Raw genomic sequence first — 20,666 nt, 5'->3', positions numbered from 1 at the left:
CACCATTGGCTGTACGGAACGAACAAGTGAACGACCACATTTGGCCAATTAGTCATCCTATATATTTACGCAGACGCTCTGTATGTTTTGTCCTGACAATACAGCCGTGTCCCCAGTTCTCTGTCTTCTCCCTATCGCGCAGTCTGGCAGGCTCAGTGCAGGCGTAACCCATAGACGGCACCGCCACCGCAAGATACAACAGTGACGGTGCACTAATAATGGGGTATTCTCGTCAGGCGTCAGACAGTGAAATAAAAGAGCCGGATATTCTCGAGAATACGCACAACTGAGAAGTTAAATTAGACTTGATTTTGATGCCAGTGCTTCCTCCTTGCCAAGTTCCAGACAGAAAATGGAACATGATGTTTGCACACTGCGCCACACTCATACAATGACCGGTATCACAGTTACAGCTTATTCTTGACAGTGTATGAAGTTGGACGGAAAACGTTTGCGGGTAAGTCCAGCGCGATTTGAACAGACATCCTGTATTGGAAAGGCTACGTATGTTTTCACTAAAGCCATAAATTTGTCCAACACTTAAACTGACCGTGCGTGTTTACATAAAAAAATGTCAAGAAACTCACTTCCGACACAACTTCGTCTCTCAATTCGTCAATCTTTTGCCGCGCCTCATCAAACAACGAAATCACAGCTGTGATATTTAAGTTGAACTGTTCAATTACCGTAGACAGGGCCACGCTTGGACCGACTTGTACCGCTTTTGCGTTGAAACTGAAAACTAGCGTTGTTACAGTTTGCTAAGCGGGAGGTGGGAAAGTTGAAGAGGGAAAATGATAAAGAGAGAGCTCTTAAAAATGTTCCGAACATGTTTGTAGGGCTAGAACCCTAGTTTGGAAAAGACGCGTTATGTTCACCGGACTAACGTTCACTCACGTCAATGTTTAAGATAATTCGGCCTCGAGTCGACAACAGGTGGCAGGAACGTAAGAAAATAAAACTACTTTTTTGAAGAAGACCAAATATCTGTTCTGACTTTTGTGCTCCGAATGGTGGGATTTTCAGACGTGTGGATAGGTTGCTGTGCACGGCTTCTCGTGTACCAAGTAGGTAATGCTCTGTTTCAAGTACACACGTAGTAAATATTCGGGTTACCAACGTATATAGTGATATCTTCGCGCATGCGGAAGTCTCAAAGTTCTTGGGCCTACGAATACCAGCTGATCGCCGGTTTATTTGATCGACTGTGGACTAAATAGGCAAATACGGGACAACCTCACTCTCCAACGAAATTAAGATCTGTTTAATGGATAAGGTGTCGCCACTGCTAAAACTGATTATACTTGGGGTTCCGTAAACAACTGAGGTGTATTGCTGGTGTCTCCCTATCTTCCTGTATCGAAACTGATAGAAGCTTGATGTAGGCAGCCTCATGATGATGACTAAAAACGATTGTGACCTGTCCTTTAAACGTGGTTATCTGTGCCAATCATTGCATGACTGCGCTTAGGATTTCGCACCTCATACCCCGATTAAGGCCACAGCTGTTCTTACGTCAAGAACTGGAAAGGTTGGTGATTCCCGCAAAACAAGCAAGACTGACCTTCCAACGGTGCGATCCTCGCATCATCTCCAGAAGTTACGCCCATGATGCAGCTAATTGTAACACACATAGGGGCTTTTAGGTGTCCAACGAGTGTGTATTACGCAGACGTAATGTACCGGCTGCGATGAATACTTAGTGGGCTCAAAAACCTGTAGCGGTGAAGATGCATAGTCAGACCTTCATGGCTGATGAGGGTGTTCCGCTAACCCTTCAAATGTCATTGGGTTTTGATAACAAGTTATGAAAGATAACGTTGGCACCCCTCGTTTTACAGTTGGTGGTCGAATCATGATTGAAGATCGTCCCTTGCTCATGCGTATCACCGTGTGAAACACGACCATTCAGCTACTCCTCACAAAAACGCAATGATGATGTCGCCTCAGTTGAAAAAAATTCGGAGCTCAGCGGCCGGTTGGGCCACCGACTAACAAGAGTGTACAGGACATGCAGCACACACTCAACTCAACGTTGACGATTTCGTATTTAAAGTTAAGCGACCAACAAGAGTGTACAGGACAAGCAGCGCACACTGTGTGTTCAACTCAACGTTGATGATTTCGTATTTAAAGTTAACCGTTTTGGCCACATCATCGAGGGATATATAATTTCCTTCCATCCTGTCAACTGCCGTCGTTCAGGTTAGGACGGAATTTGTTTTCATTTCTGTACTTTGATCCTTGGAAAACCACACCGAGGCCCATCATCGATCCTCGTATTGATTTATATCTAGTTGCAGATCATTAGGTCAGGCTTTCTAAAAACACCAACATTTCTCGTTGGCTATATATGACGAGGAAGATTTGGTAAGTTTCCGTTGGGAAAGAGGACAATTCACCTCAAGGCCATTTCAAGGCCCAATTATATGGCGCGTCCTACCTCCAAGTCCTCCTGTGGTACTGACGTGATGATTCGAACCGAGCTAATTCCGGTAGACTTGTGTTCCTCCCCGGTCAATCCCCGGTTATCTGGCATTGTTTTAAGAAACGTTCCGCTAAGTCAGCGGAATGCACTCGTTTGCAAACAAATTTGGTTTCGCGAGAGAATCACTTGGAACCTAGCTGCATTTCCCGTTAATGATGTTCACAAGCAATTGAATGTGCTACACCAGGCCGCCTCATGTTCGAGATATCGCGATACATGTAGAGGTAATGCACTACTCATAAGGCTCCTGCCCTGAAGGTTTCGCCCTTCTTGAGGCTCATCATGTAGGTAGTCCCCGAGGCTCCGTCAACCTTATGTTTTCTACTTGAACCCAAATTGCACGCAATAATCGAAATACACGACAGAATCACCAGTCGCAGCTGATGTGAGGAAATCTTTGAAAGCATCTTTGAAACACCACAGAATGTGACTCCATCCTGAAGTCAGGTCTCGTTAGTCCTTCGATCGTCACAACCGGACAGTTACTGGGTCGTCGTTCGCTGAGTCGGGCACACCAATCACATCTGTCAAGGATGAAGACGTTCGCCTGTTCAGACGTGAAAATTCAGATGCAGTCCAACGTGCTTTGGTGGGGTAGTGGTAACACGCTCGCCTCGCATGTCAGATGTCCGGGGTTCAATCCCAGAACGGTCATTGGATATGCACTGCTGGTGAGCACTAATAAGAGCGAAACTCGAGTCCAGTGCTTCCCTTTGATGTGGACTCACAGATCAGGAGTACGACCGTTCAAACGGGAGTGGTGTGAATATGAACAAAATACCTATTCCGCGAAACCCCCAAAACCGCAATCCTTCGTTTGTCTATCGATTCAACGACGTTCCAGGCTTTCAGTGCACAAGAACTGGCGCAAATCTACACACAATAAGGGCTTCAAACTGACATGAAGACACGGACGGTCAAAATGTGTCTACTGTGTAATGGACAAAAAGCCGTCGGTTATCTCTAGCAGCCTCAAATTGTTTTCAATTTCTGCAAAAATCGATATTCATCAGTGCTGAACCCTGATGTGCGCCGGCTCTCCCCAAAAGAGCGAATCACATCCTCATAAAGGAAACTCACAAGGCTGCTGAAAACTCTTCACAAGCCCTCAACCAGTTTCGCCCTTCTTGAGGGTCATCAGGTGGGCACCGTCCCCGAATTTCCGTCAATCTAATATGCCACTCTAGAGTTTGATACATTTAAGCGCCAAATAACTTGTTTTGGAAAACTACTCGACAAAAATGCGATTTAATAAAACAATAACGGAGCGCAGTTGCAGTTAACATGATATAAGCCATTAAACGAGAAATCGTATGGTTTCTATAAGATTAACGATAGGACACTCTATTGTAATCGCATAAAACGGTTGGAAAATTTTGACAAGTTATGAAGAGACATTCATACACGCGAACCTGCTTGCCAAGGAGTGTCGCGAAACGAGATAATCCAAGTAACGAGTCAAAACACACGTATTATTGCTCATTTAAAGAGAAAATAATCAGTATAACTTGGTCGTCTGAATAAAAAAATAGACGCTTACCTGGAATGGAACGGACTACTTAGACCCTACACGGGAACAGGCAAAGACGTGGTAGCATCTAGTTTTACAGAAAAACTGTTAATTTGAATGAAAAATTCATTAGCTATTTATTTCAATCGCGGCAGAAAAAGAAAGAAAATAAAAATTAGTTGTTCAGCGTGAAAATATTCATTTCTGTTTGTTCCGAAGTCGGGACTCGGAAGGACAAAGGTCACTCCAGATTACGACGGCAGGAGATGTCAAGTTCAAGGGTCACTCGGGCATCGGCGAATGAGGACACAGAATAACAGAGCAACCAATGGAATCACCCGACCGAACAACGAATCGCGATCAAAGGTCATCCCCGGTTAGCAGCACGTATATTAGCACACACGTAACAGTACTTAACGCACAACCACCAACCAACGCACCACTACGCTCCCCAATGACGCACTGATGGTGTCACCTTGATTGGTGATGAAACGTTTGCAATCAAATTGCCCAGCTCAGCGAACAAGCCAACGACCCGTTCCGAAACTCTTCTTACTTGGGTATTTCCTTTGACTCTAAACTATATGTCCAACCGTTTAGTTCAGACACCATGATGGTGGAATTCAAAATGATATGTCGACACTCATGAGATAGCGAGTTTCATGTTTGCAAAGAAAAAACATTCCAGCATCGTGGTATATAGATATATATATATATATATATATAATGTGGCATTGTATGGTATATATAGTATTGTATTTCTCAGTTGGTCTTCGGTTTACAAAACATTCGGTCCAGAAGTTTTGTACGTGGCTCAACAGAATATCCGGGAATTCTGATGTTAACTAGCGAGCAAAAAGCAACCAGCAATGTTGTGGATAGACCATCAGACATAGTGTCTGGAGTTGCGACTGGTGCTCGGTATTTTTGCATAAAATTCAAGTTGTACCGTGGCCATGCTCGTTAACCCAAATGATATCATGGCTGATGACCAATAAATTTGCCATTTTCACCGGTAAAATTACATGTTTACACGTCTCCGTTTACCAATTGTTCCGGTCTGTTCTACATTTATATAGCAGTGTAAACCAAATGTGTGATTCACACGATGAGTCGACTGTTTTACTCACCAGGCGTGCATTGCACAGGGACATCTCTTGCGCCGACCTCAGAGAAGCACACAGTCGTGTCATCGAACGAACCAACAGATCCTGATAGACGTTGAATTCACCACCAAAACGGTTAATGGTCTGTAATGTGTCGGCCACCGTTTTTCGAATAGTCCCAGTCGCGCCGGTCACCGAGACCAGTTGAGGAGACACTGTATCAGCTGCTTGAAATATCGGTGTGATCTGATAGGTCTGTTGAAGTTGATCGATCAACTGAATGGTACTTATGTTTATTTCAGTCTGAGGAAATTTAAAAAAAAACGGCAGAAACTTCAGAAAGGGGAAAGAACTAAATTTGATAGAAATGACCTCTGACAGTGGCGAAAAATACGTGAGACTTGAAAGTCAACTAACATCTTTAATTATCTCAACTAAAGGGATTTTAAAACTAAGCTACCGAACCTAATTGAATGTGTAGATATATTGGTATTTGATGCACAGAAGTACCTAGCGATTTATGCAAAGGTTCGACAGGTCATACTATAGGATTTCAGTGTTTGCGTTAAAGTATACCATCATGACAAAACTTCATCAGAAATTTCCCCCCGTGGACAGGCCATCCCCACGAGGAGTGTACTCCGGTTTTTGAAGAAATGCTATCACGTGATTCCAAAATGCATATTCGGTGGGGGCATGGTCACAAAAAAATGCCAGTGCAAGCTTCATTCTACGGTCTAGTGTAGTGGTTGGAATCCTTTTTGGAGAGTGTTGGAATATGGTGAATCAAACATGCTGAGTGTCTGAATCAATTAAAGCTGGTACAATTCCTGCACTATTCCAAAAAGTTGGAACCCAGGAACTTCATGAAATACAAGCGTTTGGATGCCAGTTCGGGAAGACTCAACCGAATTCCTGTCGCATCTAACGTTCAGGGCTTTGTTCACAGTCACAGCACTCTCATTTGAACGGTCGTCCTCCTGTTCTGGCACCATTATTCCTGCGAGTCCACACCAAAGTTTTGCTCTTATTAGGGCTCATCAGCAGTGCACATCCAATGGCCGTGCCGGGATTTGAACCCCGGACATCTGACATGCGGGGCGAGCGTGTAACAATTACTCCACCAACGCACGTTGGACGAATCTGCAGACGAACGTGTTCACATTTGAGCGGTGTGTGTGTGTGTGTGGTGTGCCCGACCCATCGAACGATGGTTTTGTTGTCCGGTTAAATGTGACAAACAGAGACCCTTTGGTGTTCGCGTGGGTTTTATATTCGAAATATTGCAATGGATTTTCTTAAAGTAACACTACTGCCAAGGTTACGAAAACCCCCTCATAGCCATGACCGGGATGGCCCTTTGTGGCGCTGCTCGAGTAGACGCAGTCAGTGAGTTTCAGTCAGCCTTATGTTCTTCTTCGCGAAATACATGCATGGTTCCAAGATAGATGAAACCGGTCGCGGTCAAAGACCTTTCAGCAATTTTTTAGTGTCATTTCTCTAAGAATGTGGACACCTCTTTCAGTGTTACCAGACCCTTTCATCCAAATTTTTACAAATAATAATTTTTGTGCCACCCCACATTACCCCAAAAGTTGGTTGTTGTCGAACAAATGAACTCTGATACAACAAAATGAACGAAAATGATGAAGCGAATCTCGATAAATGTTGATCTTCTGCAGCAATTCACTCCTTGGAAGTATAAATTTCCCTTTGAATGAAACCACATTTTAATGAGATCTGATGCCACGGTTTGTATGATCGCTTTCTACAAATGACCTTGATTGTCACGTGTCTTCAGTCATGCGAGCTTTATCCATTTAGTCACTACCAAGCCCGATTTTTCCACTTGGTGGTCACAAACTCTGACGTGCCCCAAGCCGATGTTTGATTGATGACAATCAGGAAATGAGTTAGATCTTGTACTGTGAATTCTTCTTTTAGAACAGAATAAAAGAACCCCCTGACCGCCAGCATTTGCGGAGTAGCCGTATCACACCAAACTGTGAGGATGAACACTTTCCGGTCACGTGAACAAACAAATTCAGATGTTCTTTTCTACGTTTCATTTGCTTCCTAGAACGAATGATGCAATAAACATGGTCTTTGAGAGACATCGTGGGCTCCACCACCTTTGCATTCGTTTTCTTTGCAAAACAAACGTGATGACCCAGAAAATTTTGACTTTCAAACGGGTTGATAGACTCTACTTTATACCAAATGTGACTGGCAAGCGTCTGAGATGAAACTGTCCGATGCACACTTTATATAACAAAAAGTAGGCTTAGGAGCGTGGCTCATTTTGAAACGCCATGTCTGGAATAGATTGAACGTTTCAGCCCAGTGGCTAGTTTTGTGAGGAATTTGGATGAAATGAACGGGAACGGTCATTCCTTCACAATCGATGAAATCATGTACGCAGACATTTCAGTGCACGGTGACTAATTCTTCAAAAAATGCACAAATATACTGTAAGCAGGTTGATATGAACGCCCTAAATTTGTTCAGTCCAGTTTAAACGTTTGTTAAAAATTTTGCACATCCGTAGGCAATCTTATGGAAATAAAGGACAGTCACTCATTGAAAAAAATCTTCAAATCGAACACCAACCAAGCAATAAAGCGTTTTGGTCACTGATTCCTCTAGCTACCCGCCTGTGAGGTGTGTGTGTGTGTGCATGTTTCACATCAAATTCAGAGTAGCCATTTCCTCTAGTCAACGATATCCGCAAGTAACTAACCTTCTCATTGATTTGACAGGCTATAAGCGATTTCAGTTTATAAAGAATCGATACCGATCGATCGGACTGGAAGAGGTTTTAGGCTGAGTGAGTCAATTTTTGATAGGAGCACTATGGCGAAGCTCCTGATCATGCACCAAATCAAAGCATAGAATAAGATTTAGCTCATGGATACGGCCACAGTATTTGTGAGCACTTCCAATGGAACAAAACCTGTTGACAGTTAGCTTCCTGCCTCAATTGTTGGGTAAGGCCTAGAAATACCTATCTCAAAAGCCCTCCAAAACGTTTCGTTCTAGTTCTTCCGACTCTGTACAACAACGACCTCTTTTCCTTGCTGTCAGCACCATTTATCCACTTTCGCGCACTGTTCTCCGAACGTTTTAGTAGAGCGATACCCATTATCAGTTAGTTTCTACTTCACTTCCGGAACGACCAGGAAAAATATTTTTTATTAAAACTGAATGGATACGTTTTCATAAAGGAAACTACTTACAAGGTTGCTGAAAACTCTTCGACAGCCCACGATCGGTTTTGCTCTTGTTGGTTTTCGATGTTCTCCAACTGAATGTGCTGCAAACAGACCGCCTCAGTGGGTACGATATTCGAGATATTACAGTATATTTTCATAAAGGAAACTACTTACAAGGTTGCTGACAGATGGTGGCAGATGCCCTGTGATGAAAGGCTTGTTATCATTCGAACATACTAGAGTGTTCCATCAAGAAACTTCTGCGGGCCTTCGCCTTAAAACGCCCGGCTCGCATTGCGTGACATTTCGTTCTTCTAACTCCTTTGTCATAAGTTTTGGACTCTACAAGTTAGTAACACGGTTTCACAAAGGTCGCTGACCAGTCTTCATGAGACCACGACAGCTTTCGCTCATCCATTTTGGCCGCAGTCCCCGAATCTCCATCAACCCCATGTTCCACTTGGACGGAAAACTCACGTAATTCGCCAACTGCTGCATGCCTTGCCCATCAGCTTGGTCTATACCGAAGACTTACCTGAATCGCCAACCTAACGAGTACTTTCGTGGAGTATCTTTTTCACATGGTTCTCAGTAGACGATTCACACAGCGATGATTGGTAGGATCCCGGAAACTCTCGTGGCTTGGTGGTGCTCGATTCCACCGGAACTGGTCATCACAATAAAAATCGACATCACGTGACTTCCTAATTCAGTATAGATAAAGGTCAGGCAATGTCTGGTCAATGGTATTGCCAGAGAGGGAAAGACACGTTACGATCATTGGGTGGATCATGACGTGGGCATAAAACTTTGGTTCGGAAAACCGAAACATAAGCAAAAAATGGAAACAATTCAACTTTAAGGGCAGGCGAAACACTAAAGTCTGTAACTGAATAAGCGAGAAAGGAAAGTCGAAAGTTTGCTGGTTATTCCCATTAGGCTAGGGTTAGAAATGAGGACATCCACTCTTGGAGACATAAGGCCATCGCTAGACTGCAATTTCTTTAGTCAAGCGGAGGGTACTTGGTCTTTTTCGGCGACCAAAAGTCCTAAAAAACATGGAAGGTCCTCGCACGGTGTGTCCAGCAAATGTCTTACTACAGGGTTGGATTGCTTCATCTCTGGTAAACTTCCTTAAACTGCAACAGGTAACTCACCTTTTGTCTCACATACATGCTCGCTGTTAGATGTATATTCGCAAATTTAATGCACTAGTAGGGTTAAAACATTCCAGCTATATTATTCGGTTATTGCTGGATAAAGTCCGCGATCTAAGCAAATATTAATGAAGAACTTTTATGCTCGTAAGGTTCTTTCAGATCACGGTTGGTACACAGCCAATCAGAAGCGGTATTTCTCTCAGGTGGCCCGGATTTTAAAAAGGGTAGAGCAAAATCACACAGTCTTTCAGGGAATCGTATTTTAGTTTATCAGACTTCCCAAGATTCAACGGAAAGAACTGTGTAATGATGTTTCAACCAGCTTGTCTTTTGTTTGCTAAACAGAACGGGCCAAGTAGCTTTGCGAATATACACTCATTTGCAAACTAATTTAGTTTTGCGACAGACTCATTCCGAACCCAGCTAAAGCTCTCGTTTGTGATGTTTCCAGGCAACTGTAGGTGCCGCACCAGGCCTGCCTCATAGTTCAGTCACTACGACATTCGAGATATCGACACATGTATATTCGTAATGCACTACTCATAAGGTTGCTGAAAATTCGTCGACAGCTCACGACCGATTTGCCCTTCTTGGAGCTCATCACGTAGGCACAGTCCCGGGTTTCCGTCAACCTTATGTTCTACTTTGGGGCTCCAAAAAGGGCAAAACCGGTCGTGGGCTGTCGACGGGTTTCAGCAACCTTATGAGTAGTACATTACAAACTATGATGTTTTTTCTAGCGGGTTACTGTGGCCAACACTTGAGGTAATTGGAAAGTTCAGTTGGCGGGCAACGCGACCTTACCGAAAGAAAAGCATTTTTTTTAAGAATTCCAGGTGTTCTTCTAGTTTTTTCACACTTGTACTATATGGAGGAGGTCAACCACTGAAGATTGCGTGGCATAATTTGACTACCCGATTGCTAAGGCAGTTTCGTGGCACATTTTGAAAACGTGGAATTTCCAGGAAGCGCACGAGTTACTGGAAATGGAATGATGAAGCAGATGGCTGTTCTCATTGGAGGAAAAAGTTTTTTCGTTGACCAATCATCAAAATTTCTTAGGTGCCTCTTGAAAATAAGAAAATATTCAGGAAATCACTCAATTGCTGCTCAGCCTACGTACCCTTGGTTTGGATTTGAAGCATATATAAAGGCTCCTTTGTGCTGGAAGACACTAGCAGACACCGGGGCAATTTTTCCAGTGTATTCTAGTGTATTCTAATAACCAGTAACTATGTAGCGTTGCCAAAGCTAACATGACATCCAATAGTATTTCCAAAGAAGGTTAACGTACCGCATACATGTTAGCATCGCTCTATCGATATATCAATTTTTGACAGAAGAGTATTGATAAGAGAGTCAGAAACCGGAACGCTGTTGGCTCCAGTAGCATGTGGCACGTTCGAAGTTCTATGCAAATGAACCTCTGAACAGGGTTTCTATAAATTTTGGCCGGGTCTGGTCTCAAAATATTCAAGAAATCCCCCTTAGCTGTGTCCTATCCCAGAAGGTCAGTTTGAAGAAACACAGTGACTGACTGCGCTTGCGTGTACATCTCGAGTTTTCATGATCTCAAGTACATTTGCCTATGCATGAAGCACTGCCTGAACGTTGGCCAGTCATGTGCGCATATGAGTCATATTTCACTTCACAATACTTCAGTCAAAAAAGACACTTTGGGATACCTTCCCGGTAAAATTTGTGCGTTATTTCTGCTTTTTGAGCACACGCCACATGTGGTACTCGGTCAGTGGAGGGACGCGTAGCATGTCTAATGCTGGTCAATTTGACGATTAGGACAGAACTTGGATCGGTCAATCCACCAACCACATCATCGAAAAAAATCGAGTGCAAAAAAGTGAAGGAGTTTCCTCTCGGAGTACAAAAAAACTTCTATTTTGTGGATCTTTCGGTGAATGGCTTGTCTGAATCTGAGGTTATCGATCAAAAATTCTGACACGACGAAATAATATAGACAAATTCAGCGGAAAAAATATGGATGTAGGGGTTTTGTGGGTTTCCAAAATTTCCATTCTTGTTCTATAAATTTCTGAATGAGCAGGAACGCCTAGCTACTTCAGATGCTAGTCAAGTAAAATACCGGTCAGTTACGGGCATCTGATTTGCAGCATCAAACGTGCTCTCAGGCAGGTCATGCCGCCATCAAATCGTTTGATTTGTTTATAATTGACTTCCAGAATGTCCGTAGGCCAGTAGCCGCTAATAACCGAACAGCTATTCTATTGGACGGATGTTTCACGTGCGGGCTACCCACCAAACGATGGCATGCCCTGATTGATCAGAATGTCAGCCAATCTGGATCGAGTATCCCTAGCTCGAAACGTCTCGCCAACTCACGGAAATCCTAACACAACTGTGTAGAACGTTGTGTGATTACCCTATAAATACAGTTGCAATAAGCTTTCTTTGTCTCCATAAAGGACTGTCTAGAGCCACCGTGTCTTTTAATATACCATAGTGATCGGAGCAGGAAGTCAAGGAACGGGAGAGAGTTGCACGACCGTACACCAAGTCACAACACAGAATAAGGACCTCTTAGTTGGATTGCTCACGCAAATTGTTGGACTTTCTTCCTCGTGAGCAGTTGTTATACAGCTCCAGTCCTAAAGACTTGAAAATTTGAGGGGTTTACCTAGTGTCCTTCGTGACTTTCATGACCAGTTTGAGAAACTAGACATTCTGGATATACAAAGCTTGAATTCTCAATAGGTTGATATGTGTCCGTTTTTTGTCCATCCAGGAATGCTCAAACGTTTTTTCGAACAATACTATCAGATGTATTCCCCTGACGACAGTGGACAGCCCATCAGAACAGGAAGACAATTGAGCAAAGAAACAAATCAATCTCACTTACAATGTCTTTCAGTTTAGAGATAACGAATCGAGTGAAGTTAGCTCCTCGATATTTCAGGCCGCCTGTCTGTTGAATCAGTGTCAGTATGTGAGTAAAGTTCATGTTCACAATTATTCCTGGATAGGAACGTTACATACTACTTACTTACATTACCTCGTCATCTGAGCGACAACTACAATTTTAAGCTGAATGTACGCGAACTCGACTAGTACTTTTTTGTAAACAGTGACAACCTCTCATTTTTCTTTTCTCGATCAACACTAAGAAATTCCGGTAATAAACTGCCTAGATTGATTCAGGCATTAATAATGCAGAGTTTAGGTCAAAGAAAACTTACCAGTGATAGCGCCTTAATTTGAGTAACTGTAATATTCGACTGCCGTCTTCCATCCATTACGGTATCTTCCAAAAACTTCATCAACAGGGTCCGAAATCGATTCACCGCTGTTGGAATTGTGTAGACCGGTTTGGATTTACTTTTTTGTGGGTCTGAATACTCCCAAACACTGTTCATTGTGTACAGAGCAAAAGTCAGAAAGAAACAAATCAGTAGTATGAAGGCGTAATTGAAGCAAAGTAGAGTCAAATAGGCACGCTTAGGCTTGGGGTTGTGCAGGCGAGGTTCACTTGGATTTGAAATCAGTTTCTCGGTAGAATGATTCAGGACAAAAGAGGTACTATCCGGTTCCGGTGACGGTTGACGTTGCCATTGGATTTGTTGTGATTGCTGCCGTGCCTGCGCTGCATTGATTGGCATTTGTGCTCCGTTCGAACGAAATCGATTGACTCGCACGGTGGGGTACTGAAACGAAAAGGAGAGGAACTATCCTAAATCAGGCAAACTCAATCAATCAATCAATCAATCAATCAATCAATCAATCAATCAATCAATCAATCAATCAACCATGCAAACTCAATCATGCAAACTCATTCATGCAAACTTTCAAATAATTCTGACACATTGAAGTATTTGTCTACTGGATACATTTTGGCGGCAGAAGCAAAGTGGCTGGAGGGATGTGCATGGCTGTAGTTGTTCAGAAGTGCACCTATTTCGGAGTGTTCAATATCATCTGCGTTACTTCGATTAAGGTGGGTATGCAATTGGGACTTCATCTTTCCAGTGTAGACAAACCATGTTGGGAAGCACTCTACAGCTGTTTCGTCTTTTTTGGGAAACATCAGCAGTGCGTACCTCATGAGAATTCAGTATGGATTTTGGGACCCAAAACCGCTTGTCCGAGAGTCACTGATCCGCAGTGTGATTAACCTTCATTTAGACAGAATAAAGAGCTACTCATCCTTCAATGATGGAGACCACATCACGTGGTCAAATACGGACTGGCCCGCTGGGTGTGTCTGATCTTCCGACCCAGTTCACCAAGCACCAGTTTACTCATAAGAGTACCACCCAAAATGAGACAAATAGGAGGCTCCCCAGAAGCTCCGTCAATGTGTCAGTAAAATGTGGAATTAAATTGGAATCCTAAGTCAGAAGTACTGTGTCAAAGCAGTTCCGTTGAGAAGACTTGAGGACTGAGAGGGTCATACTTGAGGCGGCAATGTATTTACAGAAGAATTTTGTGGTTTCCGTGGGTAGGAGGTTGGTAAAAATGGAGGTCAAATTAAAAGGACGCACAAATTTCGAAAGAAAACCAACGTCTTGCGCCAGATCCGCAAACTCAAACTATTGCGAACCGAATTGAACGAAACTGCAATGGCACACACCAACACAAGTAACATAAATGATTGTTGTCTCCAGTGGAAATACTAGTAAAGTTAATACTAGACAAGCTTTATGGGGTTAAAAATCAATACCAGGCCCGTCTTTAAAAAAACTAAGCGACTGGCGCCACTACCAGGTAGTTGTTACGCCCCTGTTAATATCAAGCATCACGAATCCTGGCATTTGCTACTTTCGGCGGCTCAATCGACAGACTGGCAATGAATTTTCAAGGTTGATCCAAGGTGGGGTCGTTCTTCTTAATATTCAACTACCTCCCTTTGTTCGTCAAAAAACCCCTTCCTCCTTCCTTCACGAGCTTACTCTTTTATAGTGATATCTCGGGATTTACTACGATGCCCAGTGTCAGCAACAGCCTGTTTCTCCCATTCCTGAGAAAGTTTCCCGAAAACGTGGAAGTACGTCGTGGTTACAGCTGAAAACTGTTCATCCAAGACTGATCAGGGCCTTTTCTCTCAGTGTACTTCACAGTTGCGTGCAACTTGATGTTCAGTTAGAAAGTAATGTGAACGTCCACCTGATAAGACCGGAAGATGGCGAAATCGGTTGTGGGCTGCTGAAAAGTTTTCAGTAGTCTTACACCAAGTATAAGTATTAACAAGAAACTTTTCTCACGCAATAATAACACGCTGCAATACGTGGATGAAGACATTCTGTGGCAAACAAAATGAGACGGGTCCGATGGTAGACCGCTCGACCATACTATCCGTGATACGCACGTGATCGCGAAAGCAGATGTGGCCCAATAAATGCGTGTTGACGCAAAGTCTAGGACGTGTCTACTTACCGTGCAATCTAACCATATGAATTATCACTTTTTAAGGCAATAGACTAACAGTTTTCGACAGCACTGAAACGAGAAGTCCAGAAGAATGGAAAGAAGTGGGACGGTTGGGAAATCCAAAATTGATCGATAAGCCCTTGAGAAAAGTGAACAAAAACAAGGTATTTTAAGTCTTATAACCACACGTAAGAGAAACTATCTGAGCCTAATCGAAGGGAGACAAAAGTCCCACTGTAGCAGTTTTTGCTCTGTGTTGTCATAGCATGGTCTGCCTACACAAAAAGTTTGCCAGCTAGCGTATGAAACAACAAACAGAACTGGGCAGAGTGCGGACAGACAAGCTGTTCTAAAAATGTCCACCTGCTCTCAGGCGCACAAATATACACCGATTTATTGGAAGGCCCGTAAAAAAACGGTAGATAAGGTCATTTTCTCGGAAATTGCTTGATGCACTTGTATTCAGTGTAACGTTCAACAAACATTTTGGTTTGTCATAGTGAATTCTACCTCAGTATGTTCGTTTCAAGGTCGTTCATGCACGTCACGTAGAATAGCAGGATCAAAAATCTCGAAACAGTTCTCTTCATGCACACAAACCTTTTTCCGCTGAAACCATACTTCGGCTCATCGAGATCCAAGTAAGCATCTTCGTTTTCCAAGTTCCGAGTTCGTGTCATGCTGAATGGCTGATGCCCAACACAATGCCGCGAAATCTTAGGGGATTAACCCAGTAGACAGAGTGACGCTTTACAACATTTCACAGGTCTGGGTTGCAGTTTTGACGAAGTATTACACGATAAACTGACATCCGTTAACTTTCGAAGGCCAACAAGACCGCTGCTGATGCAGTCTGACTTGAAACTGCTCCAACACGATTTAAATGCCGCCTACTTTTGATTGGGGGCGAGATGGATCAAGTGTTTAGAGCGCAAATTTACTGACCGGAAGGTCCGTGATTCGAGCCCGACCTCCGCCACTCGACTTCCTCTATCTAGGCTTGGGCAACCCGGCAGTGTCCCAGCCCTCGTGCCTCCTTCGTGTGGCTAGACACCGAAAGGGTGCTTCAGCTGGACGATTTTTTTCGATTTACTTCTGATTGTAATCCAATCTGTTTCACATTGGACCGATATTTCCATCAGACAGAAACCCGTTTTCGAATCCAGCTTGAGATCATGATAATTTCCTATATTACTTTGCCCGTGTACTTACCGATCACGCGTTTCGCCAATCCATCCCCTCCGTTAGCCTTGTTCTAAAGATTGTCCTTTCTGACAGAGGTATACTAGCGAGTGTCTAGACGCTGAGCGATGGTTGTTCGTGCCCCGTGTACTGGCTGCTTACTTTGTCGTGATTCCCGCCAGTCAGGATCACGAGACTGGCCTCGAAAGGGACGACCGCAACACACACTATCGAGCTAACCTTTCCCTCGAAATTTTCTGGTGTGTACAAACGTTGACACTCCTCTGTGCCGGTCAGTGACAGACTTATTTCCTCTATCGTTTTTTGTACTTTTTATCTGTGTATTTACTGTCCTTTTGGGAGCAGTCAGACGCTGTCGGTCGCACGTTTTTTTAGACACACACTGCTTCTCTCTACACTACCTTTGAAGATTATTATAAGGCTTTGACTATTCCCTTGAAACTAAAACCACGAAAACTGGCTACCCGTCGAGGATAACTGGTGTACTTAGCAGAATCTTTGCACTTCAGTGATTGGATCGCTTCACGATTCCGCTCCCACCTTTTGGGACTGAAATCTTGGATGTGATGTCGACTTAAGATGGTCGGGCCCAGATGTATCCCTCATCCATCAGGGTACAAACAATTCTCACCGGAATAATTACACCAGAACAGGGGGACGACCTTTCAAACGCGAGTGATGTCGCTATGAGCAAAATACCCATCCCGCAAAAGCCAAGAAAAAACTGCAATCAATAAGTTGTCCGGGGGGTTTCAAGCGTGTGTCACGCTACCTGACTGGGAAGTCCTGACTGGCGGGTAAATCGATCGCCACAGCCAGGACAGTTACTGGAGCGTCGTTCGGCCCACCAATCACATCGCTCAAGTGTGAACACGTTCGCCTAAAAATTCAAATGCGTCAAACGTGCTTTGGTGGAGTAGCGGTTACACGCTCGCCTCGCATGTCAGATGTCCGGGGTTCAAATCCCGGCACGGCCATTGGATATACACTGCTGATTCGCTCTAATAAGAGTGAAACTCGAGTCCAGTGCTCCCCTCTGGTGTGGACTCACCGGAATAATTACACCAGAACAGGAGGACGACCGTTCAAACGCGAATGGTGTGGCTATGGACAATTCTCTGATAATTTCATTAAAAACGCTCACTCGCGATCTCAAATGCAGCAAATCGCTTCTGTTGTCTGTCTTCATGTTAGCGAACCTCGGCGACACGAAACTCCGTCTGCAACATTGAGGTGTTGGTCGGTACGGAGGTCGTTGATGTCAATTGACATTTTGGCCACAGAATAAATGGTCTGGTCATGTTTGTTGTGGGATGCACTGTGGTACCGAACACAAACATGGCTAAAAATCGATCCACATAACATTCTACACGCAAATTTTCATCAAGCTAAGAGATTATTCACCCAGTTTGTAGTAAGCATGGACTACTGAGATCTGGTTAAGAGCAACGCTTCACACAAGGTTCGGAGTTTACCCGTTTTCTGTTGAAATTCAGGGAAAACATTTTGAAGGAGGGCTTTGGACTTGAACATTCTGTTCTACCGACGCCCCAAATGCCCTGAAGATTAGGTCAATGGTTTAATCTCCAGCAGTGTCGGTCACATCCCCGTTCAGTACCGCTCAGAGTTTGGAAGAGGCAAAATTAAGATCACGACATCATTCAAACGCAAACAAGCAAGCCTGAAGTGTTGAATGAACACACTCTGATGTGGGCAGTGGTCTTCCCGCTATGGTGAAGAGTCTTTAATGCACTACGTCAGGGGAACGCATTTCTCCTTAGCAGTGATCTTTGGTTGGTTGGTTTGGCTTGTTCGTTTGTCTAACGGTTTCGTTTGACATAGCAAACTAGCTAAATTGTATACAAACGTGGAAAGCAGTCGTTCCTCAAATCCCTCTGTCTTCTGGGAAGATCTCCAGACTGACTGAAACTGCTGGTGGCGTACTGACGTCGAGGTGCCTCAGAGGTTTAGGCTGCCCGAGTACTTGTTTCAAACCCAACCTCAGCATGTCAACTAACCTTGTCTAGGCTTGCACAACCTGACAGTACCTCAGTTCTCCTGGAACAACAGCAATGCACCTAGAAGGCATTACGTCTTTAGGATTATTAGTGCTCATTTTACGGTAATGGGACTATTCCGTGCTCTGCATTTGTGGCACTCCAGACGTGAGAAGTGCCCTGTCATTCCGCTTATGTTGATTTTACTACAAAATATGTATATCAATCCCCCTTTTAGGCAGGGCGAACGGATATATACAGGGTGTCTCATAATAGACGCAAAAAATACCCATGTTAAAAGTTTAACACTAATTTAAACATTTACCATTTTTAATGTAAACATACATTTATTACGGAGGTTTACTGTCAATGAATTGGCATTACAAAAGATGTTGAAAAAAATCGCCCCTTTCTTCTATAACAAGTTGGAGGCGGTATGAGATGTTAGACAGAGCATGTTTGACTTCATCAAGCGTCACTCGTGCACACTCCTCTTCACTTCTTGATCTTAACTCTACCAAATTCTTCGGTTTATTTTCATGACATACCAATAATTCAGAGGTGTGAGATCGAGTGACTTTGCAGGCCAAAAGTTTTGAAATCCACGAGCAATGAATCGCTCATCAGAAAATTGCTCTCGGAGGTAAGTTTTCATTTGGTTTGAGTAGTGGAGTGGAGCGCCATCTTGTTGAAAGACGGCTGATTACTTCCATTGCTGCTTAAGTTGCGGGATAACATGCGTCTGCAACATATGGAGGTAACTGTCGCCGGAAACCGTAGCATCAAAGAAAAAGGGACGCAGCAGGCACTTTGAGGGGAATCCCATCCTTGGGACTGAAACAGCTCGACGAAATTCTATAAAATGGGCTCTCTCTCATCACTCAGAGACTTTCTCCCTTTTGCCAGGAAGATCCAGTACAGATCCAGTGGACTCAAATTTCGCAATCCGGCATGTAATGGTCGACACAGCGAAAGGATCTTTGATGGGACCATGTTTGGTTTTGTAACCACGAAGTGCAGCGGTGGCGCCTTCATCAAGAGAATAATAGAGTTCCACAATTTCAATGAGCGTACTGACATCCATCGTGAACACAAAAAAATGTTAACACTTGTTTACTAAACCTCCTTTATATGGCTACTAATATTAGAACATTTTGTTATCCTTCCTCTAATTGACTACGTTTACTTATTCAATTAAGTTTTGCGTTTATTATGAGACACTGTATGGAGCTCACATTTATGCAGCTCATATTTTATGCCTGTGTTCACCTTAATAAACATCAAAATTGTAATGTTTCAATTGCTTTCCTGGAAATTTCGACAGTGTTAAAAAGCGTATTCATAATCTCACCGTCAAACTTACATTGACATACATGTCTGATGAATTCACCGAGTTCGTTGGGGATGGCGCACGCTTCGGTGCCTGTGGCGTGGGTGTGACATGCGCAGACCCAGATCGCCCCGTTTTCTTCACATCATGCAGAATTGCTCTGACAGACCCAACGGAAAGAACAGGATCTTGTTTGGTCAGTTGCTTCACATAGTTCACAGTGGGGTTTCTCACTGCATGGCTTGTCTTTTCACGTCTGGACCCACAACGTTCGGACCAGCAACAGCAGGCCGTTACACAGGTCACGAGGGCAATGATAAAAGTACACAGAAGAACAATAATAGACAGGATCAGCAACACAAGAACTTGTCTTGGTTGTGATTGCACTTCAGTCAACCGTGTATTAATATTGTCCCCAGTTTGCGTGAGTGCTTGGTACACATTCAGTGGTTGTACGGGAAGAACTAGCATCCCCTCGAGCAAAGTTGACGCAAAACTCGGATTCGAGAAATTGGCCAATCGTAACAAAGTTGTACTGTTCGACTGAGGAGTGGAAACGGTTTCGAAAATGTAGTTATATATTCCAGCATCGTGAGCCGGGGCGAGGAGAACGCTGAACTGTGCAAAACATCTGTTGATCCATGCTTCGACTGAACTGGTCATCTGAGATAAACGGGAAGGTGAGAAAGGGTTGTCAAATGATTATGGTAGTCGTTACTATTATTCTAATACTGCATACATCTTACAAACCCTGGGCATTCAGCCACTGACGATCCGCTCGTACCCCAAGGGTTAACTGCTCCCTAATCGACAGATTCCGAGTTTGAACCTCCGTGTGGATTCTCAAGGTGCCTATTGTTGTTTATTCCCAATGAGGATGAAACAGCTGTGCAGTGCTTCCCGGCTTTTCAGCATCAACTGGCTTCACTTACAAGATGAAATCTCCATCAAAGACTTCCAAATCTCTCCACCCTACCCGCACTCTATCAGTGAAAAGGAGAAGAAATTCACAAGACAGGTGAAACTTCCGTCTGAAATGTGATCACACAAGGAGTTAGTTGTAAGGTTGTACCAGTTAATTTGTGCTAAGAGGCCATTTTGAGGCATTCAATTCACTGGAGATAACCAACGTAGCAGCCATTTGTTGGAGCTAAGGTTGGCTGAGTCTCGAGCACTGGGCTTACCTGACGAGCCTTGATAAGGGTGAAATCGTCCGTGGGTTTCCAGCAAACTTATGGACAATCTTCTGTCAAAAAATAC

At 43.7% G+C, this 20,666-nt stretch overlaps 1 protein-coding gene across 1 annotated transcript in view; it reads right to left on the bottom strand.

Annotated features, from left to right (window-relative positions):
* Nucleotides 1-20,069, bottom strand: part of T265_07127 (hypothetical protein) — a gene marked incomplete at both ends in the record, with an annotated part of 36,999 nt that extends 16,930 nt beyond the window's left edge. Inside the window, 4 exons of the mRNA XM_009172570.1 lie at nt 588-761; nt 5,129-5,407; nt 12,689-13,153; nt 19,440-20,069. Coding sequence (XP_009170834.1) covers nt 588-761; nt 5,129-5,407; nt 12,689-13,153; nt 19,440-20,069 — 1,548 coding nt within the window. The remainder of the gene's footprint in view (nt 1-587; nt 762-5,128; nt 5,408-12,688; nt 13,154-19,439) is intronic.
* Between the last annotated feature and the right edge of the window lie 597 nt (nt 20,070-20,666).

The sequence above is a fragment of the Opisthorchis viverrini genome (assembly GCF_000715545.1).
Source record: "Opisthorchis viverrini unplaced genomic scaffold opera_v5_161, whole genome shotgun sequence".
Taxonomy (NCBI): Eukaryota; Metazoa; Platyhelminthes; class Trematoda; order Opisthorchiida; family Opisthorchiidae; genus Opisthorchis; species Opisthorchis viverrini.
The sequence above is the reverse complement of the archived record's forward strand: the minus strand, read 5'-3'. Positions and strand labels throughout refer to the sequence as shown.